General features: G+C 52.5%; 2 protein-coding genes across 3 annotated transcripts in view; both read left to right on the plus strand.

The window, feature by feature from the left end:
- Hm13 (histocompatibility minor 13) overlaps window positions 1-20,527 on the plus strand; it is a 38,050-nt gene extending 17,523 nt beyond the window's left edge. Inside the window, exons 4-13 of one of the 2 annotated variants that reach the window (XM_006985490.4) lie at window positions 473-561; window positions 3,685-3,770; window positions 3,861-3,986; window positions 4,622-4,679; window positions 5,833-5,916; window positions 8,609-8,645; window positions 9,501-9,603; window positions 14,974-15,059; window positions 19,197-19,397; window positions 20,143-20,527. In XM_006985490.4, coding sequence (XP_006985552.1) covers window positions 473-561; window positions 3,685-3,770; window positions 3,861-3,986; window positions 4,622-4,679; window positions 5,833-5,916; window positions 8,609-8,645; window positions 9,501-9,603; window positions 14,974-15,059; window positions 19,197-19,347 — 820 coding nt within the window. In that variant the 3' untranslated portion in view covers window positions 19,348-19,397; window positions 20,143-20,527. The remainder of the gene's footprint in view (window positions 1-472; window positions 562-3,684; window positions 3,771-3,860; window positions 3,987-4,621; window positions 4,680-5,832; window positions 5,917-8,608; window positions 8,646-9,500; window positions 9,604-14,973; window positions 15,060-19,196; window positions 19,398-20,142) is intronic. The other variant, XM_006985491.4, reaches the window with a different exon arrangement.
- Window positions 2,295-2,886, plus strand: Mcts2 (MCTS family member 2). Its single transcript, XM_006985489.4, has one exon. It carries the CDS (start codon window positions 2,295-2,297, stop codon window positions 2,838-2,840), a length of 546 nt encoding a protein of 181 aa, XP_006985551.1. The 3' UTR covers window positions 2,841-2,886.
- Window positions 20,528-26,727: the final 6,200 nt, after the last annotated feature.

The following is a 26,727-nucleotide window of genomic DNA, read 5'->3' on the forward strand; positions in this document are numbered from 1 at the left end:
GGGCTTGAAAAAGAGGATGTTCCTGCCCTGGAGGCTGTGGTTCATCTGGCTGGTAGATTTCAACAACTTTTGTAAAAGCCCAGTTCTGTAGCATGGGACTTGGTAAGAGTTTGGGAGTACATTTCCTGACAAGAAGCTGATGGGCCAGACTTGGAAATCTTGACTCTTCCCCCAAAATTTTCATACCAAGTCTGCCTGTGTCCACTTTGCCAATAAGGGAAACAAATCACTTAAGAGTTCAGAAACTGCAGTTTGAACCTCAGCGCAGATCCTGGCTCCCTGTGTGACCCTGGTCAAGTCATCCTCTAGTAGACTCCAAATCTGTAGAGTGGCAAAAATAACATGTACCTCCCAGGGCACTTAGAAAAGGTGCCTGGGGGTAACAGCCATAGTGGAAGTTAGTGGGGACTGTTAAGAGCTATGATTGCCTGTGGGGGCTCTGTTTGCCGACCTCCTTTGTCTTTCTTTCCAGCCCCTTCATGAATAAGTTTTTTCCAGCCAACTTCCCAAACCGCCAGTATCAGCTGCTCTTCACACAGGGCTCTGGGGAAAACAAGGAAGGTCAGTGGTACCCACTTCCCTCTCCCCCCTTTGTTTCTGTAATACTGGGTTCTCCAAAGAAACACGTAACGAAAAGGAGAAACTCTGATCTTACGGCCCTGGTTCATGTCCCAGCTTTGCCACCTACTCAGACTTGGGCATCTGGGTGAATCCATTATTTCTGAGCACTAGGTGTTTTTACTGGAAGTTTGTTTCCCCTATCTGTAAAATAAAAATGAGAATCTAGTCCCTTCATTAGGAAGTAAATAAGTGGAAAGCATTCAGCACAGTGCCTGGCTCATCTGTACACTCCGTAAAAGCTATGCCAGACAGCTAGCTCTTAGCAAGTCTGCTCAGTGATTGTTTCGCCTAAGCTTTGGAAAATAAAACAATGAAGATGTGTTCGTTGTCATATGGATTCAAACATGGTGACAAGAGAAATGATGGTTTGAACCAAATGGAAGATAATTCTCACACTTGAGAAGCCTGTGGAATGTATTCCATTCTTTGCTGGTTGCCAAGCACATTCTGCCTTTTCCCCCCAAACGGTGATGCGATGGTTCGTCTCTGCATCAAGTACATCTGTGCCAAATAAACGATTACCGGATTGATTTTTTTAAAGGCTAAGCCTGTTTTTTTTTAACGACCATAGAACCTTCAGGGTTCCAAATCCCCATCTATGCCAAGCTCCATAATACTCTGGGGCCCCTCGGGGTCTGGGAGTGCGACCACTGCGCAGCCGCAGAAGACAGGAGCATCCACTGCGCAGCCGTAGGGAAGACGGGAGCATCCACTGCGCAGCCGTAGGGAAGACGGGAGCATCCACTGCGCAGCCGCAGAAGACAGGAGCATCCACTGCGCAGCCGTTGGGAAGACGGGAGCATCCACTGCGCAGCCGTAGGGAAGACGGGCGCACCCACTGCGCAGCCGTAGGGAAGACAGGCACATCCACTGCGCAGCCGTAGGGAAAGACGGGAGCATCCACTGCGCAGCCGTAGGAAAGACGGGAGCATCCACTGCGCAGCCGTAGGGAAGACGGGAGCATCCACTGCGCAGCCGTAGGGAAGACGGGAGCATCCACTGCGCAGCCGTAGGGAAAGACGGGAGCATCTACTGCGCAGCCGTTGGGAAGACGGGAGCATCCACTGCGCAGCCGTAGGGAAGACGGGAGCATCCACTGCGCAGCCGTAGGGAAGACGGGAGCATCTACTGCGCAGCCGTTGGGAAGACGGGAGCATCTACTGCGCAGCCGTAGGGAGGACGGGAGCATCCACTGCGCAGCCGTAGGGAAGACTGGAGCATCTACTGCGCAGCCGTAGGGAGGACGGGCGCATCCCGATTGGCTGGTTATCTCCAAGGGAGTTGGGCAGTGTGCCCGGAAGAGGCGGCGCGACTCCGTGCAGGTCCAGTCGGAACCCGAAGTGGCCGTCTATCCGTAGACGTGGACACTCTGACGCATTATCCGGTCCGAGCCCCGCCCTTTCTGCAATCGGAAGTCCGGAAAAGGGCCGGAAGTCGGGGGGAAGAGCTGTGGGGTGACCACGTCGGGGTCAGAGCAAACGTGAGGGTCAGTGAGACGGAAGTAATCGGATCTTACGTAGCCGTAAAGTGCAGTCGGTCGAACCATCTTCCGGTTAGCGACAACGGCCGGCTCGGATGCCGGTGTTATCCTTCCTGTAGACCGCAGCGCGGACCTTCGGCGATCCACACTTCGCTTCAGCTCTACCCTGTCGGCGCCTCTTCACACCAAGATCATGTTCAAGAAATTTGACGAGAAGGACTGTGTGTCCAACTGCATCCAGCTGAAAACTTCCGTTATTAAGGGTATTAAGAGCCAACTGACTGAGCAGTTCCCAGGTATCGAGCCGTGGCTTAATCAAATCATGCCTAAGAAAGATCCCGTCAAAATAGTGCGATGCCATGAACACATGGAAATCCTTACAGTTAATGGAGAATTACTGTTTTTCAGGCAGAGAAAAGGACCCTTTTATCCAACGCTAAGGTTACTTCACAAATACCCATTTATCCTACCACACCAGCAGGTCGACAAAGGAGCCATCAAATTTGTGCTCAGTGGTGCAAATATCATGTGTCCGGGTTTAACATCTCCTGGAGCAAAGCTCTATGCTGCTGCAGTAGATACCATCGTGGCGGTCATGGCAGAAGGGAAGGAGCACGCCCTGTGTGTCGGAGTCATGAAAATGGCTGCAGCAGACATTGAGAAAGTCAACAAGGGCATCGGCATAGAGAACATCCATTATCTAAATGACGGGCTGTGGCACATGAAGACATATAAGTGAGCCTTAGACGCAATGCACTTGAACTAAATATAAATATTGTGTTGTATCTGTGTGTGTGTCTGTATGTGACATCATGAAGAAAATGCCTCTGTGGTTGTGATGAATAAATTCAACAGATACCTTTAAAAAAATGAAAACGGGGTGTTGTAACCACAAGAAAGAGCAGGAATTGGGAGACAAGTAACAGTTTGCTGCACTTTGGAATCATAGAAGTGGCCACACTCAGTTATTAGGAAATCTGGTAGCATCCAGAGTAGGTCTGACATCAGGGTCTCTACCAAGGTGCTCCCGACAAGAGCAGCCTTCAAGATTCCCTCTTGACTACTTTCTACATCTCTCTTTCTTTCTTCCTCTGCTTGGACAGGGTTACCAGTAATCCCTTTGATTTCCTAAAATTCCAAACTTGGTAGGAGTAACATTAATTGGGAACCCAATGTGTTCCCTTCCGGGCACTGTGCTGAGGGCATTGTAAGAGTAGCCTTGCTTCTCACGACAGCCCCCCTGACAAAGGTGTTTTACTGATGAGGAAACAAACTCTTAAGAGGCCACAGCCTCCTCCAGGATCACCCAGCTTTAGGTGGCAGAGCTTATATCCCCAATACCCTGTGTTTTATATGGGCCTATGTTTCCCTCTTCTAGAAAATTAAGAGGGGTTGGACATGGCCCCAGTGAGCTTTCCCCAGCCTAATACTTTTGCCAGTCTGAGGCAGCCAAGGCCAAGTCCATGAGCCTGTCCGACCGTGCCAGCAGTTATGCCCGCCTTCAACCAGGGGCTGACAGGTTTGGGGGGGGAGGCGGGATAGCCTCACCTGGGGAAGTGGACTTACCTGGCCTCTCTGCCCAGAGATCATCAACTATGAGTTTGACACTAAGGACCTGGTGTGCCTGGGCCTAAGCAGCGTCGTTGGTGTCTGGTACCTGCTGAGGAAGGTAAGTGGTCAGAGCCTGAGCAGGTGGGCGGCTGGGGAGACAGGGCAGGATGGAGCACAGGGAGCTAGTCTCACTCCAACCTTTCCCCAGCACTGGATTGCCAACAACCTCTTTGGCCTGGCCTTCTCCCTTAATGGGGTAGAGCTTCTGCACCTGAACAACGTGAGCACTGGCTGCATCCTGCTTGGCGGACTCTTCATCTATGACATCTTCTGGGTGAGTCAGGCAGGGATGTGCTGTCCAGCTCTGAGGGCCCTTCTCCGCCTCCCGGCTTCCCTGCATCTTTGCCATCTCAGTCCAAGTGGCAGTCTGATAAAATTTGTACCCCAGAGCAGGTCTATTTCTGGTCCCTTTGTAAATCTGGAGGAAAAGGGTGGCATCTCCTACCAAGAGCCAGTGTACCCAGTGCCCTCATACACCCTCTGTGGTCTTGACAGGGGTACCACTAAATCCTGTGTCTCTAGAGCAAATGAGTTGAGATGCGGGGCCGTTTGAATAGGAGTGGTGGATGCTGGGGAATGACCCAGCAAGGAGGACAGAGGTTAGCTGTGTTCTGGCTGAGTATTCCCTTTCTGAGGCACGGCTAAGGGGTCTGGGAGCTGCCTAGGGTCTTTGTCTCGTAAGAGGGAGAGGAGCCTGAACAAGCAGGCTGCCCGGCTTGGGCCATTTGAGGGTCTTTCTCCGACTCCTTCAGATTTTCTTTTGCCCAGAACCACATGAATGTCAGGTGTGCTCTGGGCTCTTCCGGTTCCCTGTTGGACTCTCATGCACCTCAACACCACATCTAGAAGCCTAGGGACAGCCTTTCGTGCCCACCCACCTCCCTTTAGACTCCTGTCTTCTCCTTCCAGGTATTCGGCACCAACGTGATGGTGACTGTGGCCAAGTCCTTTGAGGCACCAATCAAATGTAAGTAAGTGACCACCTCCCACCATTGGGCATCTTCCTTTCCCCCAGTTGGCTCATCATCCATGTTGGTGTCAGAACCTCCCTCTCTTTCCTCTTCATTGATTCATCTGACTGTGTTCTTGTTCTCAGTCCCCCCACCCCACCCCCAGACCCTTGGCCACTTGGTCATGACGCCGTGTGGCATGAAATGTATAGGAATGGGGGTAAGCATAGAGGAGAGGTGCTTAACGGCCTATTGTAGGGCCCACAGTGGTTTTCCAGAAGTCGAGACCGTCACACTAACTGTATCACACTCCCTGGGTTCCCCCTTTTTACCTGAATACCAGGTGTTCTCTTGTCTACTGACACTCACCATACCTTGGTTTTGTTTTTTAGAATAACCGTTGTCTATACAAGTATTAGAAAACCCAACTATAGAGGTTAGGACTGTAGTAGCTCAGTGGTAGAATGCTTGTCTAGCATGTGTGAACCCTGGGGTTCCATCCCTGCACCTCTGAAAGAAAAAAGATCCATAACACAGGCATGGGGCACATTCCTATAAAGTGCTTTCCTACCATGCATGAGGACTTGGGTCCTTTGGCTTGACCATGGTACCACACGAGCGCTAATCCTGGTACTTGAGAGGATTGAAAATTCAAAACCAGCCTGGGCTACATAGCTAGATCATCTCAAAAACAGTCAAAGCAAACAACTAACCATCCCAAGGTAGATGGGAAAGGAGATTAACTTAGAGTCTCAACTGTGGATGATCCCGAGTCACCTGGGACCATAAGGCTGTACCAGGCATGGTAGCTGGGAAGGAGGAGAGGTGGCCTTGAGAGGATGGAATGCGACCCAGTGATTGGTAGCGCCCTGGTGATGCTGGCTTGTGGCAGCAAGCAGTTGGGGTGAAGTCAGCTTGGGGCTTCTTTCTCATGGGTCCTATAGCAACATAGAAGGAAAAATGAAGAGGAAACCTTTGGTTAGATGGTCCTAGATCCCTCCTTGCCGTAAAAGCTGCCATTTCATCCTGAGAACACCCTGTCATCTCCTGTACACTCTGAATACAAATGTGTGAGAGTCAGGCTTGGCAGGGCTGGAGCTGAGAAAGGCTGGCAGCCTGAGAAAGCGGCTCCCTCTGATGGTTCTGTCTCCTCCCGTCTCCTCCCTGCAGTGGTGTTCCCCCAGGATCTGCTGGAGAAGGGCCTTGAAGCGGACAACTTCGCCATGCTGGGACTTGGAGATATCGTCATTCCAGGTGATTGCTGGGGAGAGGGCTGTGGTGGGGGGTGCCAAGGGCTTTACTAGGAGGCGGATAGGTAGCCTTACCTGTTGGGAATAGGGAAGATCAGGTGAGGACTTGGCAGATCCCCCTCTGTACGTGTTTGTGCCTTGGGTGGCACAGGGCAGCTCTCTTTCTCTTTTAATTTTGGACTTTAACCAAGAAAGTGGAGCTGAGCCCTCAGCTTCAGGTAAACGTGTTCAGAACGGCCTTGAGTGTATCTCCTAGCCGACCTGGACTTCTAGGCCAGAGGAGCCCTGCCAGTGGGGAGAAAAGGCCTGCCTGGCCTTTCTCTCACTTCAGGAGGCTGACGAAGCTCCAGGTTTGCATCTTTATCTATCTATGGCTCCTCTCCCTGTCGCCTGTCAGGGATCTGTCTAGCTCCTAGTTCCTTTAAAGGACTGAGAGAGATTCCTTCCCATCGTCCTCAGCAGTGGGGCCGTCTGACTGTGGGAAAGGTCTCCTGCAGAGGATGGGTCTGTGGCTCAGTAGCAGAGTGAAGCTTAGCATGCAGGGACGCTGGGTTCATCCCCAGGACCGCGCGCGCGCGCGCGCGCGCGCCGATACCGTCAGAGCAGGCCGTAGGACAGTAACAGCAGGAGAACGGTGGTGACAGCACCTGCCACTCCCTCCCCGGGCACTGTGGTGGGTGCTGTGCTGGGTCATTTTGCTGTTCCCAGCAAGTCCAGGGAATAGAGGGAATTTCTGTGATCCAGGTTGAAGAAGCAGGTCTACTTGTCTGAGAGATTGGGCTTGACATACCCCACCCCAGGTAACACAGGAGAGATTTGAGTCCTTCGGTAAAAATGATGACATGTGCCTATGACCCCAGACACAGAGACAGGAGGATCATGAATTCAAGGATAGCCTGGTTAAGTGGTCAACGTGTCTCAAAACAAAATTGAATTCCAATCCCCTGGCAATGGGCAGAGACACTGCATTGGTGATGGTGGTCAGGGACAGAGTAGATTGTGGTCCTGCGTTCATCCTAGGTGGGATGCCTGGCTTGGTGGCCAGAGCGGTCTTTAAAGAAAATAATAGAATCCCACCCCCAAGACAAATGCCTTACAGCAGTGGCCTCAACCTTCCAAACGCTGCGACCCTTGAACGCAGCTCCTCATGTTGTAGTGATCCCCGACCATAAAATTATTTTCGTTGCTACTTCATAACTGTAATTTTGCTACTGCTATGGATCACAATGTGAATATGAGTCTTTTGACTCCAAAGGGCTTGCATTGCCGCCCATGGGCTGAGAACTGCTGTCTTACAGAGACCCAGTGTCTAGCTTCGCCAGTCTCCTCAGTGCATGGTTCTGGGCTTTAGGAGTGGACACATCCTCTCCTTAATAGTTCCTTCAGGATCCGTATGTGGCTCCAAATCTTCCAGCAGTCACCCAGCCCAGAAAGCAGCCTGTCGACCCCCAGGCTGTTAGTATACCAGCACAGCCCCTGCCCCTGCTTTAGTTGAGGAGCTGTTACAAGTATCAGTCACCAGGGGGCGCTGAGCTCCAAACACTGTAGGAAAGGCCGCTCTGGTCAGCTTTTTCCATCCAACTCGCCTCTCACAGTCCTCGCCGAGAATGACTCGGCTCCCTCTTTAAAATGAACAACAAAGGGTGGGGAGTGTAACTCAGTGGTAGAGCCCGTGCCCAGCCTGCACAGGGTTCCAAACACAACACTGCAAAAATACCTATTCATCGTGCTGGATAGGCTTCTGATGGCCACCATACTTCAGTTCTTTTTTTTTTTTTTTTATGGTTTTTCAAGACAGGGTTTCTCTGTGTAGCTTTGCGCCTTTCCTGGAACTCACTTGGTAGCCCAGGCTGGCCTCGAACTCACAGAGATCCGCCTGCCTCTGCCTCCCGAGTGCTGGGATTAAAGGCGTGCGCCACCACCGCCCGGCTGTGCTTCAGTTCTTGAGAGGCTGTCCTTAGCTAAATGAGACTTAGTCTCTGTCCTGTGTGAGCCCGAAGGCCAGTGAGGAGGGAAGATCTGTAAAGGGTGTGGTGTGTGCGGCATGCAGAGGTTGGACTGGCTGGCTCTGTCTGAGACTGGGGATCCTGGGGTATCTGGACTTGGTTTTGAAGTGTAGGCCAGGTGCTAAGGGACAGAGTTAGCACTCCTGGGCTCCTGTGGGACCTCCCAATGGTCTGCTTCTTGCTCCAGCCAGGCAGCAGCCACAGGGGTCTCTCTAGACCTGTTTAGGCTCTCCTGCCCAGAACTCTTCAGCGGGCTATGTTCCTTACTCGGAATATAGACCCGAGCCTGCTTGCTGTATGACGGTCTGTGCTGGGTGTCTCCCTCCTGCAGCTCAGAACATGCCTTCCACTCTCCCCTGGCCAGTGTCACTTTGAAGAAGCCCTCTTCAGACTAGATCCCAGCCAGTCCACCTTTTCTGACACAGAAGTCTGTTTTCAGTAGAGCAGGCCTAGATTGATTCCCCGTTGCAGTCTGTCAGAGCTGATGTCACTCTCCCTCCCGTCTTGGCCCTCGGCCGAGCTCTGGGAACTCTGGCTTCCCTTGATCCTAGGCTGAGCCTGGTCAGAGGGGAACAGACAGTGTCTGTTGTGACAGAGTGGCGCTGTGGTGGGGACCAGGCCAGGCTCCTTCACTTGGCTGCCCCTCTTCTCCCCAGCCCTGGCTTGCTAACCCTGCCTTTTCCCTTTCAGGGATTTTCATTGCCTTGCTGCTTCGTTTTGACATCAGGTAAGCAAGGGGGGCCGGGCCTGGCCTGGCCTGGGGTTCTCCCAGCATTCTCCAGCTATCAGGAGCCCAGAGCAGGTACCTCCACCCACACATCCAGAGAAATTCTCATTTCACCTGCATTCTGAAGATTTGAGTGTTTGGGGTTTTTGTTGTTGTTGTTTGTTTTTGTCCTTTTAAAGTCCTTTTAGTTGAGATTGGTGCTTGTAGCCCTGAGCCCTTGGTGGATAGTCTCACCTCAGGAGCCTCCACCTCACGTCCACGGTGGGGAGCACGAGTTCCCACTGAGTCTGCTGTGCCGGTCTGTGGAGAGTGCTGAGCACAGGCTGACCTCAGTGGCTTTGGGGAAAGCGAGCTGCAGGCATCGTTTGCCAGGCCGCACTCGAGTCACTGGTCAGTCTAGCTGGTCCCTGTGCTCTCCCTCCTCGGGCTTTGACGGCTGTGGTAGAAACTAAACATAAGGCTGGACTGGAGCCGAGAGGACACTTGCCAGGCATGCACGGGGCCGGGCTCAGTCCCCAGAGGGCCTTGCCCCAGTCTTACATTCTGTGGGGAAAACCTAGAACCCGAAATGCTTTTTCTCCCAAGAGATTATTATGGCTAATAGTCTTACAGGCCGTTTTTAGATTATAATATTTGTTATTTACAAATAGGCTTATGGCGTTCCCATTTTGCAAAGATATAAACTGAATATGAAAAAGTAATGGTAACTTTACTACAGAGACTTAACTCAGGCAAGTACAGGGTGCATGGCCCTCCAGGCCCCCAGCTGAGAGCGCTCTCCCACGCACATCAACTGCAGAGAGTTCCCTAGAAAGGATGTTCCTACTCTAACCCTTCTTTCTGCCTTCCTTAAAGCTTGAAGAAGAACACCCACACCTACTTCTATACCAGCTTCGCGGCCTACATCTTCGGCCTGGGCCTCACCATCTTCATCATGCACATCTTCAAGCATGCCCAGGTGAGCAGAACAGCCTTGGTGTGTCCAGAGTGCGTCCCTGACAGTAAGAGAACTCAGAGAGCTGCTCTGTCACCTGCACAAGCAGCCCTGAGGTGGGCACCCTGCGGTGGGAGCAGAACAAGGTGTTTGGTTGTTTTTGACTTGTGGGAATGTGGCCGCGGTTGCTCCAGGCAAATGGCTTTTTCAGCACACCACTGTCTCCACTAGAAAAGCAGACATTTTGCCAGAGTTCTCTACCTGATTTCCGCCTGCAGCCCATAAGCCAGGTAGTACTCACGTGGCCATTCCAGCTGCAGGAGGAGGCTGGGGAAGAGAGGATGGCTTCCCAGGCAAGCTAGCATGGACGAACAGAGAGCAGGATTGGGGAGAGTCAGGTGTTTCGGCCAAGTGAAAGCTAGCTACACCCACCCCAGGAAAGCCAAGGCTCCGCCTCCTCCCACCAAGGTGGGCTCTACCACAGTGAGCTGTGCCAGGCTTTTTCTTTTAGGCCACCAACCAGCTCCCAAGTCATGACAGAGACTTGCTCTTGGTTTCGAATGCTCAGCTAGCTTAGGCGCGTTTCTGGCTAGCTCTTTTAGTTTAAATTACCGTTTCTCTTTACCTACCTTTTGCCTTGGGCTTTTTCCCTTTCTTCTGTATAACTTACTCTCGCTGCTTCTCTGTGGCTGGCGGGCTTCCTGCTCTGGGCGTGTCCCTCACGCTCTCCTTCTCTCCTTTTGAGCCTAGATTCCTCCCATTTATTCTCTGCCTGCCAGCCCCACCTATCCTTTCTCCTGCCTAGCTATTGGCCATTCAGCTTTTTATTAGGCCCATCAGGTGCCTTAGGCAGGCAAGGTGAAACAAATGCAGCGCATCTTCACATAATTAAACACACACCCTTACATCGTTAAAGCAGTGCAACGTGAGCAGATGTAACACACCTTTGCACAGTTAAAGCAATATGCTGCAGCAGTGAACGGCCTGTGTGAAGGTTGGGGTCTCAGGGGCCTGGAGAGGGGAGGCCGGTAGGGACTGAGCAGCCAGGATGGCCTCTTCTCTTGGCTGAAACACAGTGCACATGCCAAACCCTGTGCCCCTGAGGTCTTAGCACGTGAGGAAGCTGGAGCTGAGGTGCCACCCAGTGAGTGGGTAGTAGAGCTAGGACTTGGCCTGAACATTGTACAAACGAGGCCAGGCTGCAAGGACAGTGTGTGGGGCAGAGGCCAAGGAAGCCCCAGGGGAAGCCAGTGGACTCCTCTCTGGGACTCGGGCCAGGTTCCAAATTTCCTCATTCATTAATAAAAGCAGAAAAAGAGTGGCTTGGGGGATGGGGTAAATCAATGTCATCCCTCAGAGCTCCACTATCTAGATAGTGCATTCCCACACCTCCAGCACAGCGTCGCCTTCTGTGAGTTCGGTTACCCACAGCCCAAACATATTAAATCAGAAACTCTAGTTTTAAATGCCATGCATCCTGAATACCAAGATGAACTCTTACTGCTCACATAAGCCCTTCCTTGATCCAGCCTATCACACTACATACTGCTTACCATTAGACCCCGTGAGCAGTCACTCACCGCCTGCCATACTGTAGTCTTGAGGTGCTCCGAGGATTGGAGGGAGGCTACTGTAGTGTTGCTCCTCACTCCTCCCCTCCCCCAGAGCTCTGTCACATGGGAGCTGCCTTTGAATTCATCACAAGATCAGATTGGTGATCACTGTACCTATGCTAAAGCTTCCACAAAGACCCAAGGGTGTGGCTCATAAGCAGAGAAACCCAGAGTGTTCACAGAGCCTTCGCGTTTGTTCAGTTATGTTTGGCACAGCTTCTGGTGTGCCTGTGGAGCATGGCATGCGCTTGGTGAGAGGATTAGAGTGCCAGATCAAGACATAGCTTAGAGGCCTTTTCAAGGCCTGTACTATACTTCCCAACCCTGCGTTGGAGTAGGCCAGAGCCATTCCCCTGGCAACCACCAGGTGGCAGGCTTGCCTTCCCAGCAGGAACCGGAAGAGGATCTTGCTCTCGTGCAAGGTGGTGTCCTCCCCATTGTGGAGACACTGCAGACCTCGAGAAACAAATCCCAGGTAATCCGGCTAGCCAGGCCTGCCTGGGCCCAGGCTCCTCCTGGTCCTGGTTCATCCAAATGGCCATCTCCCTGAAAGCCCTTGAAGGGGGCATCCAGGACGTAGGAAGAGCCTGTTGAGTGAGGTGGTCTTTTCCAAGACAATGCAGGCAGTCTCCATGTCTGCTTTGTTCTGGGCGGAGGTCCCTCTGCGGCCTTCAGCTCACTTAGCCTTTTCAAAAGCCTTCCCAGCCAGACACAGTGGCCCATGCCTATGATCGCAGTGCTCAGGAGGTGGAAGCAGAAGGGACAGAGGTTCAGAATCAGCCACACAGCTAATTCAGATAAGCCTGAGTCACACATATGAGACGCTGCTGTCTCAGAAAGCCTGGCCCTCAGCTCACTGCCCTGAGCAGTCCAGCTCTCTTTCTCCATCACATTCTCTTTTCTTTTCTTTTTCTTTTTCTTGTTTTATTTTGTTTCGAGACAGGGTTTCTCTATGTAGTTTTGGAGCCTGTCCTGGATCTCGCTCTGTAGACCAGGCTAGCCTCGAACTCACAGAGATCCACCTGGCTCTGCCTCCCAAGTGCTGGGATTAAAGGTGTGCGCCACCACCGCCCAGCTCTCCATCACATTCTCATTGAAGGTTTCCCCAGGTGCCTTGAGAGGAAAGAAAAGGCAGGCTTGTATCCCTCTGGTAATAGCAAACTTGCTCTCTTGAAGGAGCCTTCCCGTGAGCCTGAGGCCACCAGCTCCCCTAGAAGTCCTACATTCTGCCCAAGACTGTCTTGGGCAAGAGAAGGCACTGGACTGTACAGGAGGAGGCTTGCTCCAAATCCCGACCAGGCCTTCTCCATCCTCAGAGCGCCGTTTGCTCATCCTTTTGTTAACCTAGGGTTACTGTGTGGAAGAGTCTTGGGTTTGTATGCGGGGGAGTAATGCCTGCAGAAGCCAGCAAAGGGTGTCAGGTTCTGGAGCTGGAGCTATAGGCAGTCGGGAGCCAACGGAACCAAACGGGTCTTCTCCAAGAGCAGTATGCATTCTTCACCACTGAGCCGTCCCTCCACCCCCCACAAATTAGACTTGAATGTTAAGTTTGGCCTTCTTTTCCTGCCTCTCACGTTGTTTTCGTCCTGTTGTTTTTAGGGGCCTTTGTTGGTTGGCTAGGTTTGTTTGTTTGGTTGTTGTTGTTTGAGGCAGGGTCTCATTTGAGTATCCCTGGCTGGCCTGGAACTCACTGTAGACAGGGTAGCCTATAATTCATAGAGGTCACCTGCCTCTGCCTCCCAAATGCTGGGATTAAAGGTGTGCGCCACCACACCCAGCCTGGTTTTGGGTGTGTGCTTGGTTGGTTGGTTGGTGGTTGGCTTTTGTTTGTTTTGTTTTGAGGCAAGTTCTCCCTGTGTAGCTGGGGCAGCCTCAAACGCCCAGTCATTTTCTTGCCTCTGTCTCCACAGTGCTAGAGTTTGAAGTGTGTGCCCCAGTGCCCGCCTCTGTCTCCTTTGAGGATAGTTTACCTGTCTCTAGCTGCCCCTTTCACCCACCTGCGCCCGTGCTGGGAATCAAACCCTAGCATTGCATGAATGTTACGTGAGCACTCTGCCGCTAGACCCCTGCCCGTTTTTTCTTGTTCTGTGACCTGAAAGCTTTTTTGTTTTGTTTTGTTTTATTTGGAGACAGGATTGCTCTGTGTAACAGCCCTGGCTGTCCTAGAACTCACTTTGTAGACCAGGCTGGCCTGGAACTCACAGAACCCACTGTCTCTGCCTCCCGAGTGCTGGGATTACAGGTGTGCTCCACCATCACCTGGAGACCTGGAGGCTTTTAAACCATTCCATGTGTCTTGTTTCTGGGGCTAGCTTAGGGCTTAGAGTACCGCCAGCTGCTTCTCACAGCTTGGGGCATGGACCTAAAAAACCCACAGCAAGGACCCAAGAAAGAACGAAGGGCCAGCTCCCCAGATCCTAACTCAGCTTGGCCTCACAGACCTTCTATGACCTTGGGCAAATCAGGAACATCATCTTTAGAACTTCGGTCTGAATACTATTATTAGATTCTAGGGTAATCTGTATAAAGTAATGTGGCTCACCACCCACCCAGACCAGTGCCAAGAAATGGTCTCCTGAAGCTCATCCTCAGACGCAGGGGACAGATCCTGTGGTTCTTGGGTCCCAGGCTGGTTTTGTACTGAGAATGATGTCTCTTTAATCTCATCCCATTCATCTCCAAGACCTAACTTGGTGAGCATGGCAAAGAAGCCACCAGTATACCGCATACCTGCCCACCCCCAGGCCCTCTGGGATGCCACGCATACAGACTGAATAGGACAGCAGGCACTTGCTCTATCCAAGTCCACCGCCCAGCAGGGGATAGAGACTCTATTCTGCCTAGGATAATCACTTCCACACTGCCGGGGACCTGATGCTGTGCCAGTGGGGGCTTCTCCACAGAGCTGAGGGCTGAGGACAGGAGGAGCTGGGCAGAGGGCAAGAACGCCTAGGCAGTGGCAGCTGCACATGCCGGGGTACTGGGGCTGTGGTCGGGAGTGAGGTCGGTCGGAGATGGGAAGAGGTGATGACAAGGGTCACGTCTCGTGGGGCCTTAGGCCACTGGCATCATTGATGACTTTAGAGTATCCAACAGGTGTGACGTTCACCTTTAGAGGAAAGGAGCAAGGAGTGACGTCACAGCCTAGGACGTGGGGCTTCTGTCCTCAGCTTAACTCTTAGAACTGAGACCTAGACTGTCCCCTCCCTCTAGAACGTTAGGCCTTCTCTGCCCAAAGGGGGTGGTCACAGCCATGGAGGTGAGCTGGAACCACCAGGAAAAGCCTCAAGCGCTGGGGACAGTCTTCCTTTTCTCCCAGCTTTCTCGGGAGTCTCAGCACAGACTTGGAAGTAGGGGACGTGGAGAGCAGAGCACATGAGAGTGAAAGCCAGTGAGCAGGAGTCACGCTAACACCAACCGCGGCTAACGGTCTTGTCTGGCTACCGTCCTTGTCGCCATCATTACAGTGTTTCGTGAGCATTACTAAAGTGCAAGGCTCTGCCCCAGCCTAGGCTGCAGGCTTCTAGGAAGAGAGCCGGCCGAGAAGGAGCAGCACTGAGCCGCTCTGTGATGCAGACACTACCTGAGGAGCCTAGAGCGCTGCGCCCTTTCCTGCAGCGCATGCTTTCCCTCCCAGGGAGGAGCAGCCCTGGTCTGGGACTCCAGCCCTGTGCTTGGCTCAGCCACTGACTCACTCTGCAAACCTGGGTCTGAGCTGTCCGTCAGTCAGGTCTGGAAAAGGGTGGAGTGCCTGGCCTCACAAGCCTCTGTCTTTTCCCAGCCCGCTCTCCTGTACCTGGTTCCTGCCTGCATTGGCTTTCCTGTCCTGGTGGCACTGGCCAAGGGAGAAGTGGCAGAGATGTTCAGGTAAGGCGGGGTGGAGCAGACATGCAGACGGGCCCTCGCGCACCTGCATGGCCTGCCGGGTCACATGAGCATGTCTCCAAGGGAGTGTTCCCACCACCTGTTCCTTTCCGCCAGTGACTAGCTGCCTGGCCTGTGGTCACCAGTGGGACCTTCCCTAGGAGCCAGGGGAGGTCTAGTCTAGGGCAGCCCATACCACGCGCCTGCTGTGTCTTAAAGGGATGGCTGCCTGCTCTCCCGGGCCTTGGATCACAAGCTAGCTCTGCCAGGTGGCTTGAGGCTCATCTTTTCCCCCAGCGTGTTTGCATGTTCTAGGACAAGGACACCTCCACAGGAAGTCATGTCCATCCCCGTCCAGATGCCTCCGTAGCCATACCCCACAGCTTGTTTTCAGATACACAGTCCCCTTCCTCCCTGGCTGCTGCCATATCTGCCACACCTTGTGCACCGCCCCACCCCTACCCCAGGGCCTGCATGACTCCCAGCAGGTGTCTGCTCCCAGGCACCATCAACCCTGTCTGCCAAAGGCCTAGAAATAGCTGCCAGCTACTGTTAAAGCTGCCCACTCGGGCCCTTCACCCAACTCCACCTGCTTGGCCTTAAGTTGTCCCCCGAGTGCCTGCCACGGCCTTCTGTGCACCTGGATGCCTCAGGGCTGCAGATGACTCACCTCTTCCCCGTGCCTGCCCTGCCTGGAATCCCCAGCTCCCGGCCTGCCCTCGGAAGCCCGCCCACCCCTGTCTTGTGGCATGCAGCTGATCCTCGAGGTCAGCACTTACATCCCTCCCTCTGCACATCCATGCTTGGAGAAACATCTGAACCATCCCCTGTATCCTCAGCAGCTTGAGCTCTGAGCACCCAGCCAGGGCAGAAGGTGCCCCCCACCCCAAGGCCCCATTCCTAAATGTTCTTCTGTGTAAGCCCCACCCTGCCCAGAAGGTCCTTAGGGAAAAGCAGGTAGCCTTTCTCTCCTCTGTCCTCTCCCATTCTCAACCTGGTCTCTTGCGCTTTTTTCTCTCTCACTGCCACTCCCCTTTTGAAAAGTTCGTTCACTGATTGGCTCTTGAATGGGTTGCACATTTGCATGGTTCCAAGTGCCCTTGCTGGGGCTAGAGAGTTGACTCAGCAGATAAGAGGACCTGCTGCTCTCCCAGAGGACTCTAGTTCGGTTCTTAGAACCCACATTGGGCAGCTGACAACCATGTCTCTGGGGGAACCTGAAGCCTCCATGGGGCACCTGTACTCTGCACATGTACTCACCTGCACCCATGTACATACACACACACATGTGCCAACTCCCATAAGTTGTCCTCTGACCTCATAAGCACCACAACACACACAAGTAATGTATTTGTCTCAGTCACTGTTCTGTCGCTGTGAAGAGACACCGTGACCAAGGCAACTCGTGTGGAAGGAAGCATTTGACTGGGGCTTGCTCACCGTTCGGAGGGTTAGCATCGTGGCAGGGAGCGTGGTGGCATGTTTGATGCTAGGGCCGGAGCTGAGAGCTGCATCCTGGTCGGTAGGCTGAGAGTGACGCTGGGCCGGCACGGGCACTCTTCCTCCAGCAAGGCCATACCTCCTAATTCTTTTCAAATAGTGCCACTCCCTGATGACTAAACATTCAAATATATGAGACCAGGGAGAGAGCTTGGTCAGCAAAGTGCCTGCTGCGTAAGAATTAAAACCTGTGTTTGGATACTCAGCACCCAGTTGGATATAAAAAAAAAATTTCCCCATTTTTATTTATTTATTTTTCTATTATCAGCTTGATACAGTATAAATTCTTATCCTAATAGTGAAATGTTTCACTAAAGCTTGCCCAGTGATTGGGTAAAACCAAAACTTATTATAAGCCACAGTCATCCTAGGGTCCCCCCTGCTATGTAGCCTCCCTGGTTCTGGGGGTTGCAGTCTGATTGTTCTTTGCTTTATATCTAGAATCCTCTTATGAGTGAGTACATACCATGTTTGTCCTTCTGGGTTTGGGTTACCTCACTCAGGATGATATTTTCTAGTTCCATCCATTTGCCTGCAAATTTCATGCTGTCATTGTTTTTCTCTGCTGAGTAGTACTCCATTGTGTATATGTACCACATTTTCTTAATCCATTCTTTGGTTGACGGGTATCTAGGTTATTTCCAGGTTCTGGCTATTATGAATAATGCTGATATGAACATAGTTGAGCATGTATCTTTGTGGTACGATTGAGCATTCCTTGGATATATGCCCAAGAGTGGTATGGCTGGGTCTTGAGGTAAATCGATTCCCAGTTTTCTGAGAAACTGCCATACTGATTTCCACAGTGGTTGTATAAGTTTGCACCCCCACCAACAGTGGAGGAGTGTTCCCCTTGCTTTTTCATATTCGCAGCTGAGCCTGTGTCTTATGGTGCTGCATGCCTTAATCCCTGTACTTAGAAGATTGGGACAGGATATCTCTGATTTCAAAACCAGCCCGCACTATATAGCAAGCTCTGGGCCAGCAGCCTGGGTGGCAAAATAAAACCTTGTTTCAGCCAGGTGCACACCTGTGGTCCCAGCTACTGGGGAGGCTGAGACAGGAGGATTGCTCAAGTCCAGAAGTTCTGAACTGTGGTGTGTCATGTGTATCAGGTGTCCACACTAAGTTCAGCATCAATATGGTGACTAAAAAGCCTGGCATGGTGATACATGCCCTTGATCCTAGCATTCAGAAGACAGAGGCAGGTACATCTCTGTACAGTACAATCTCAGCCCATCCAGGGCAACATTGTAAAATCCTGTCTCTAAATTAATAAATAACATTTTTGAAGTTCAGAAAGTTGTTAAAAAGAGAGCTGGGAAGATGGCTCGGCAGTTAAGAGCACTTCTTGCCCTTAAAGAGAACGTGGTTTTGGTTCCCAGCACCCCCGGGTGCTCACACCCTTCTGTAAACTCCAGTTCCAGGGCTCCAACACATTCCTCTTACATCTGCAGGCGCTTGGTGTGCATGCATAAATGCAGGCCAAACACACGTACAGAAAATGGAAGTGAATTTTTGTTTTTTGTTTTTCGAGACAGGGTTTCTCTGTGTAGTTATGGTGCCTGTCCTGGATCTCGCTCTGTAGACCAGGCTAGCCTCGAACGCACATAGATCCGCCTGGCTCTGGCTCCCAGTGCTGGGATTAAAGGCGTGTGCCACCACCGCCTGGCATGAATTTTTTTTAAATGGGTGAGATGGCTTACAAGGTAACGTTGCTTGCTGCCAAGCTTGAGGACCTGAGTTTGATCCCAGAAGTTGTCCTCTGACCTCCTCACAAGCACCACGGCACACACGAAGGTTGTTTTGTTTTATTTTGTTTTAAACCAACTAGGGAGCTAGCTCGGTTATTAAAGTGCCTGCTGCACCAACATGAAGACCTGTGTTTGGATACCCAGATGGGCAGAGTGGCACACATCTGTAACCCTAGCTTTGGGTGGGACAGACATACAGATCCTTGGAGCTCACTGGACAGCCAATCTTGCCAATAGGTGAGCTGTGGTTCAGTAAGAGACCCTGTCTCAAAACATAAGGTGCAGAGTTATAGAGGAAGACAACATTAATCTCTGGCTCCCACACTCACACACAGACAACACACACACACACACACACACACACACACACACACACACACACACACACACACACACACACACACACAGACACGGCACCGCTGTGAGAAGGGAGGATAGCCTCCTACCTGGCCTGCGGGAGGCCAATTCTTACAGACCTTCAGAGACATCTGTGCACTGACAGGATCTCCAGCATCTTCTCTGCACTTTGGTGCTTTTCCTGTGTGGTGTTTCAGAGGGCTGAGGTTCAATCCGGGTCCTCACTTAGTCTCAGCACATGCTCTCCTGCTGAGCGGCTCCCGGGCACTTCGTGTGTTGCGGAACAGCATATGTTGGAGAACTAGTTCACAGCGTGCCAGCCCAGCACCGTGAGCCCTCCTTCACACTTGTTTGCAGTGGTGCATCTTCCCCCAAAACAGCACAGGCTGCTTTACCACAGTGAAGGGCAAGTGCAAGCCAGGTGACCAAGAGCTGTGTTCTGTGCTCCTCGGGAAGGAGGTCTCTGTCCTTCCTTCCTCTTCCCCTCTCCATCTACTTGTTCTGTCTTCTCTGTCTGTCTCTTACACAGCTACGAGTCCTCGGCCGTAATCCTGCCTCATACGCCGAGGCTCACTCACTTCCCCACAGTCTCGGGCTCCCCTGCCAGCCTGGCCGACTCCATGCAGCAGAAGCTGGCTGGCCCTCGTCGCCGGCGCCCGCAGAATCCCAGCGCCATGTAGTGCCCAGCGGGTGCCCACCTGCCCGCTCCCCCCACTGTCCTGGGCCTAAGGTAGGGCAGAAGCTCTAGCCCTGGTGTCAAGTCATGGAGTGTGCCTGGGGCTGATGGCAGGAGGCCGCTCTTCACAGCCACAAGCACTTGCTGCCCGGCCCCAAGGCAGAACCCTGGGGTGCTCACCCACAGAGGGAAGTCACATGAGATGAGCATGAGTGGCCTGTGAGACTAGCAGACACCATGACTGCCTGCTTGCGTGTTTGCCCCTGAACACACCACTTTCTCCTCTATGGCCTTCATCCATCAAGCAAGCACCTGGTGCCCACCTGAACCAGGCAGGAAATAGGCATTGTGCTTGAATGGGCACAGGTGCTCAGTAAGCAGAGCCCCTGGTAAGACCTAGTGTGTCCATCCTAATGAGCAGCACTCTGCGATTTGCCAGACCAGTCCTCACCCAGGGCTGAGCTCTAACTCCACCATGCGCCCCAGGAGACAGCTGGTCTCCCCGAGTCTCATCCCTAGTGCTATCTGCTGCTCTCCAGCAGAAGGTTCGAGAAGTTTAGTGTTGACCTGCACAAGTCCAGGCCCAGCCTCTCCCATTTGCTGCTGCCCTTACAGCCCTTTGGCAGCACAGGGCACAGAGAAAGCCAAGCAGGGTGTCCACGAGGACACCCAGACGGCTGGGGCCAGAGGCCAGGCTTGAGATGCGGGTCCTTGTGATTCCCTGAGATCGCAAAGAGAGGGGGTGGCGAGGACTCTGCCCTCAGCATCCTCTCAGTGTGTTCCTTTGTTTTCCGGTCAGTTACGAGGAGTCAAACCCGAAAGATCAAGCAACTGGAACTGAATCCAAAGAGGTGACAACAGAGACGTCAGCATCGAAGAAGCTAGAGAAGAAGGAGAAGTGAGGCGGCCGCTGCCTGACCCTTGAGGGCCAAATCGGACAGACGGGACGGCCTGTGGGATCCCGACAGGACACCTGCAGGAGGCGAGGGTGGCTCCAGGACGGGGAGCGGGCCGCTGCTGCCTGTTTCCCTCTCCCCTTTCTCTGGCTTCCTCTGCTGCTCCTCATCCCCTGCAGGCCAAGGAAACCCTCTGCTTCTTCTTTTCCCAGGAGCCAGGTGGGAGCCGAACGTGGTTTTTAGATTTTGTATTGTGGACTGACTCACATTAAAAACTCATCCCATGGCTGTCGGGCACTGTGCTCCTGGGGGGTTCCCGGCTTCACCTAGTGTCTTGTGCTAAGCTCACGAGGTCTCTGCAAGCCCCTTCTTGGGTGCCCACCCCATTGCCAGGCCAGAAGAGGGTGGGTCCTCACGCGTCTTCTTCCCCGGCCTGTGGTTTTTCCTCACCACGCTCTTCCAAACCCTTGGGGACAGTGAAGGTGGTGGGCAAGTGCTTGCTGCGTCCCGCTGGCCTTGGCATGAGGAGATGAGAGACTCACGGGCACCTGACTCACAGGGAACTGTAACTGGACAGGCGGCTCTCCCTGGGCTTGCTGTCCGTCTGGCTGGAGATCAAAGCTCCATCTTTCCCATTCTGCCCATTCCTGGGCTTCCCAACATAAAGCCCAGATCTTCAGAGAGCCTGGGTTAGGAAGGGAGTAGGCTCCAGTGACTATAAGAGGCCATCCGGGGACAGGAGTTAGGGGTCCCAACGCCAGAGTTTTCCCTCACCTCTGACCTTCAGGAGAGTCCAGGGGACACCTGCCCAGGTGGGGAAACTGAGACCGGACAATGGCCATGACCTTCCCTGTCCAGCGTTCAGGTTTAATGCCTAAAAATAACAGATTGGAAGTAGCCAGAGAACAAACATGGCCAGACCCTGGGAGTGAGAATACGGGGGTTGAGTCTTCCCTGGGTTCCGATGTGGACCAATGTGTTAACACATTGTTAGCCTCACCATACAGATGAGGAAATGAGGGCAGCTTGCTCTCAGACATGGATGTGACCTCAAGCGGTTGTCCAGCTCAGTGTACTGAAGCACTGTGCTCTTCTCCAGACCTTCTAAGACCAAGTCACTGTGGCTGGTATGCTGGGCTCCTCTGAGTCAGCCACCCAACTTCTCTGGGTCTAAAATTCTATGGAGAGGAAAGTCTCAAAGGCTCCTCCAGCCAGGGGATCTCTTTAGGGGCTTCTCGGATCTCTGCAGGCTTGTACTGCCTTCAGGGGGAGGCCGTGTGGTCCTGGAACAAAGCCCCTCTGAGGGTGGCAGATGGGGCAGGCAGCCCAGGCACACAGTGTGGTTGGCTTCTACAGCCCACAGCCCACAAAGGCCTCATTGAGTCACAGCCGACCCCCAGCAGAGGCTGAGGTGGCAGTGGCGCCGGGCGCCTGCCACCTAATGACCGTCCTGGCCCGGCCAGATGTTCCACAGACCTTGTAGCACCGATCAGGGCCTGCCTGGCCAACCAGCCACAGAGGCCACTCCAGTTCCAATTAACCAGCTTCAGCTGAGCAAACAGCGGGCAGCGGGGCCCAGCCTGGGCGGTAGGCCCGGCCAGCAGAGCCTCTGAGTCTAGACTCCAGATGTGAACCGCCACCGCCTGAGCCCCATGGAAAAATGGCACCAGGCCGGGCACGCACTGGTCCTGCACACTGGGGTGCGGGGTGGGTGGGTGGGCAGGGCCTCCGGTGGGCCTGGGGCCAGGCTCACCCTGGGGTGGGGGGGTGGGCAGGGCCTCCGTTGGGCCTGGGGCCAGGCTCACCCTGGAGTGGGGGGGTGGATCCTCGGGAAGCTGCTTTCAGACAGATTTCCCCTGATTTGTGATGTTCTCTGTGTGCCTTGGCTTCTCCTGGTTGTAGCAGGAGGAGGCTGTAAGACTATCCCTGCAAGAGACCCCAATACTCCATATGAACCGGGTACGCATGTGGCCAGCATTGTGCTGGTATTCTAGAAGTAGTTGGTTGTACCCCTGTGTAGTGAATGCCTGTCATCCCAGTACTTGCAGAGGCAGCAAGCTGAGAGGAGCCTGGTCTACATCCAGGCCAGCCAGGGCTACATGAGGAGAGACCCTATTGCAAAAAAAAGCGAGAAAAGCATGATTGGTCATGCTGGTGCCCAACTAATCCCAGCACTCAGGCTAAGGTCCCCTTGGCTGCAGAGAGTTCAAGGCCTCTTTATGAGACCCTCTCTCAAAGCCAACGGGAAGATTAATTGTAATCCTATATGGTACCTACCATCCTATTTACAGATAAGGAAACTGAGGCAGTGAGGCCATTAGTAGGTGCCTGGGGGGCGGTTTGAACCGTGGTGTCTGGCTTCTAAGCTCATGCTCAACCACTTCGCTAGATTCCTGGTTCTTTTCCTTAGGGACAGCATAGGGGTGTGGAGAGAGAATGACGACGTCAAAGGCTTCCCAATTCTGGCTTCCACGATGGGGTGGCAGTGTCCTGACATCTGGCCCCTATCCCCAGCTAAGGGGTGAGAGCTTCCTCCCAGGGCCGGTCGGTCCCGTTATGGGAAGTCCCTGCTGTTTCCATGCAGTGTGTCAGACACTCACTAGCTAAGGCACCAAGGACTTAGCAAGGAACTCAAATGGTGGTTCTCCAGAGCTGACATCCTGCAAGATGACATTCCTCCGGGGACACTGATTTAAACAGATGACTGGGTGGACATGTCAAGATGGACGCCGCAGGAGAGGGGCCTCCTGGTCCTGGTGGGCAAAGCAAGGGCCTATGACATCAGCTGCCCTTGCAAAACTAAGTGCCACTGCCACCACACCAAGGGAGGAAAAAAAGCCAGGCTGGCTGGGGTCTCTGCGGCATGTACCTCCTTCCTGCTCCCCCACTTTGGACTCCCCACGTGACTGCCGGCCACGGGAGGAGCAGCATCCTGCGGGGTGCGCCAGGAAGGGCCGCGCGAGCGGGAAGGAAAGCGCCACCTCTCCCGCCCCCGCCAAGGCCACACCTGGGCCCCGCAGGCGGTCGGCCCGGCCAGCGCCTGGCTCCAGCGAGTCTGGGCCGCCTCCCTCCGCACCGCGGGGGCCGCCAGCTGGGCTGCTCGCCCGCGCAGCTTTGCGGCCGGAAGCCATTCGCCTTGGGGGCGTGGTCGGCGTTGGTCCCACCCAAGAGGGCGGGGTCACTGGCCAAGGACAAGCTTCGGAATTTGGTCTGGCTTTACCTTCTCTCCATTGCTTTTCTTTCATCCCAGTCCCAGGGGGCCGAATCTGTGAAAGGTCACGTGCTAGGCGAGCGCTTTATCGCTGAGCTGTATCTCCAGCCCTGTATTTTGGTGTTCTTACCTGGAAAATGAGGGAACAATTGGCCCCCCCAACACCTAGTGCGGACTCATGCAGGCACTGTCTGTTACATGAATGGATGCGAAGGTCTGCATTGTCTTCGGCGAATACTTCCCTCAGATGAGGCATCCTTTGTTTAATCTGAGCTACATTTTCCTCTACTTCAAGGGTGGCTGGGGATTAAACAGTCCTTGGAAGCATAGACATCTAGTATATCCTCAGTAAAAGATATTATGGAGGAATCCCCAAGAGGTGAAAAAGCAATATTAAGTGAAAGCTAGGTGTGGTGGCTGACTCCTGTGACGCTGGAGTTGGGGTCGGGAGGGAAGTGGGGACAGAAGCATCAGAGCTTCACTGCAGAGAGTTTGGGCTACATAAGACTATTCTCTCAAAACGAATGTAAGATAAATTTGGAGGTAAAAGATACATAAAATTCCACTTGGAAGATTTCCTTTTCTTTTTGGAGGGTAGTAGTATTCAAAGTGAGTGGGAGCCGGCCGGTTAGTGGCGCACGCTTTTAATCCCAGCACTCGGGAGGCAGAGGCAGGCGGATTTCTGTGAGTTCGAGGCTAGCCTGGGCTACCGAGTGAGTTCCAGGAAAGGTGCAAAGCTACACAGAGAAACCCTGTCTCGAAAAACCAAAAAAATAATAATAATGATAATAATAAAGTGAGTTGTTGGGTTTTGAGACAGGGTCTTGCTATGTAACCCAGGCTAGCCTAGATGAAATTCTATGTATACCAGGCTAGGATTACTAGAAATTTTCTACATATGCAACCTCTTATTTGTTTTTTTTGTTTTGGTTTGTTTGTTTGTTTTTTGTTTTTTGTTTTTTGAGACAGTGTTTCTCTGTAGCTTTGGAGCCTATTCTGGACTAGCTCTGTAGACCAGGCTGGCTTCGAACTCACAGAGATCCACCTGGCTCTGCCTCCCGAGTGCTGGGATTAAAGGCGTGTGCCACCACTGCCGGCTTTTTTTGTTTGTTTTGTTTTGTTTAGTTTTGTTTTCAAGACAGGATCTCTCTGTGTAGCTTTTTGCGCCTTTCCTGGATCTTGCTCTGTAGACCAGGCTGGCTTCAAACTCAAAGAGATCCACCTGGCTCTGCCTCCCTAGTGCTGGGATTAAAGGTGTGCACCACCAACGCCCAGCAATTTTGTTCTTATTTGCTTTTTTAAAGATTTTGATCCAAGTCTGGAGAGTTGGCTCAGTAGTCAAGAACACTTGTTGCTCTTGCAGAGGACCTGGGTTCAATTCCCAGAACCCACATGGTAGCGCACAGTTGTCTGTAACTCCAGTCCCAGGGCATTTTACACCATCTTTTGACCTCCACAGGCACCATGTACACACATACATACACTCATACACATAAAATAATAAATCTTTAAGATAAGAAATCCATCGTGGGGTACCTGCAAGTTTATGGTGTACCTAGATTCAAGGAAATAATTTATCAAATTTCATATTAAATATTTTGATCCAGAGCCTAGGGCCAGAGCTCAGTTGGTAAAGCATTGATTTAGAAGGAGGAGGCCCCTAGGCTCAATCCCCTGTGCCAAAACCAAATGGTAACAAGAACCTCAGCAGGAAACAGTAGGATGAGACATGAATGAAAATCTGTCGGACTCCAAATTAAATACACAGAAAGTAAGGGGGGGAAGCTCATCTCCCTCCCTGGCTTTTCATCACTTCCTCCAGGAATGAGTCCTAGTCCAGAAGAGGAAAAGGGCCCAGCAGAGAGGGAGAGAAGCCAGAGGCTTTAGGAGTGAGCTGGGGAGCAGTACACCGCCCTTGCACAAAGCCAGACCAAGGAACTTAGAATTGATCCTAAAGACAATGGGGAGCCAAGGGAGGACTCTGAGCTGGGAAGTGTCGTTATCCTTAATGGACATTAAAATAAACAAGCCAGGGGGCCAGAGCAGAGACTATGGGTTGGATAGAAAGGAGAGACAGGAACCTGAAGGCATGCTATAGAGTGGACCCAAGGTCATCCAGATGTCCTGACAATTTTCTCATGGCCTCATTCATGTGAATAATCAAGTTCTTACAGCTCACCACTCTAATCAAAAAACAGGACCAGAAGTTGGTAGACAGAAACAGGTTTACTCAGATGCAGCCTTAGGACTGGGTGTGGTGGTGCATGCCCATAATCCCAATACGAAGTTCAGAAGTTTAAGGCCTCCAGCCAGGCTTGAGGTCAATGGTCAGGCCAGACATCTCAGTGGGTCAAGGCACCTGCATCCAAGCCTAGTGACCTGGGGCCTCACGTGCTGGAAGAAGAGAACCAACTCCTGGTAACTGTCCTCCGACTTTTCCACATGTGCTGGAGTATAATACACTCATCCCTACACACAAAATATAAACAGTTAAAATGTAGGAATTAAAGACTAGCCTTGGCTATGAGAAACTATATCAAAAGAGAGACAAGTCCAGCAAGATGACCCGGATAGAAAACACCTGCTGCCAAGCCTAATAACCCAAGTTTGATCCTCAGAACCAAGTGGTGGTAGAAGAGGATTGCTTCCTACAACTGTCTCCACCTTGGCATGAACACCCACATACACTAAAATAATGTAATTAAAAAGTTTTATCTCAAAAAAAAAAAAAAAAAGGGCGGGGGGGGTGGGGGGGGGAGTGGCGCACGCCTTTAATCCCAGCACTCGGGAGGCAGAGGCAGGCGGATCTCTGTGAGTTCGAGGCCAGCCTGGGCTACCAAGTGAGTTCCAGGAAAGGCGCAAAGCTACACAGAGAAACCCTGTCTCGAAAAAAAAAAAAAAGACAGACTGCTTAGAGATTGGGAGAGCTGACTGCTCTTCTAGAGGACCTGGGTTCAGTTCCCAGCACCTGGATGGTGGCTCATGGCTATCTGTGGCTCCAGTTCCAGGGAACCCTCACACAGACACATGTGCAGGCAAAACACCAATGCACATAGAATAAAAATAAATTATATTTTTAAAAAAAGACAGAGGAAGAAAAGATGGGGAAAAGAAAAGGGCCCACCTTGCAGAAGGTGGATGAGGAAGCCCTCCACCTTGAATCTCTCTCTCAAGGAGATTTAAGGTCACAGAAACTTACAAGGCAAACTACAGGGAACCCATACTCTGGGCAGGGCCTTCCTCAGCCAGGGATGATCCTTCATCTTCAGCTAGTTAC

Source organism: Peromyscus maniculatus, chromosome 4 (assembly GCF_049852395.1).
Source record: "Peromyscus maniculatus bairdii isolate BWxNUB_F1_BW_parent chromosome 4, HU_Pman_BW_mat_3.1, whole genome shotgun sequence".
NCBI lineage: Eukaryota > Metazoa > Chordata > Mammalia > Rodentia > Cricetidae > Peromyscus > Peromyscus maniculatus.

What these genes read in the sequence shown, in the direction of transcription:
- Mcts2 (XM_006985489.4), top strand. Translation starts at nt 2,295, where the DNA reads ATGTTCAAGAAATTTGACGAGAAGGACTGTGTGTCCAACTGCATCCAG.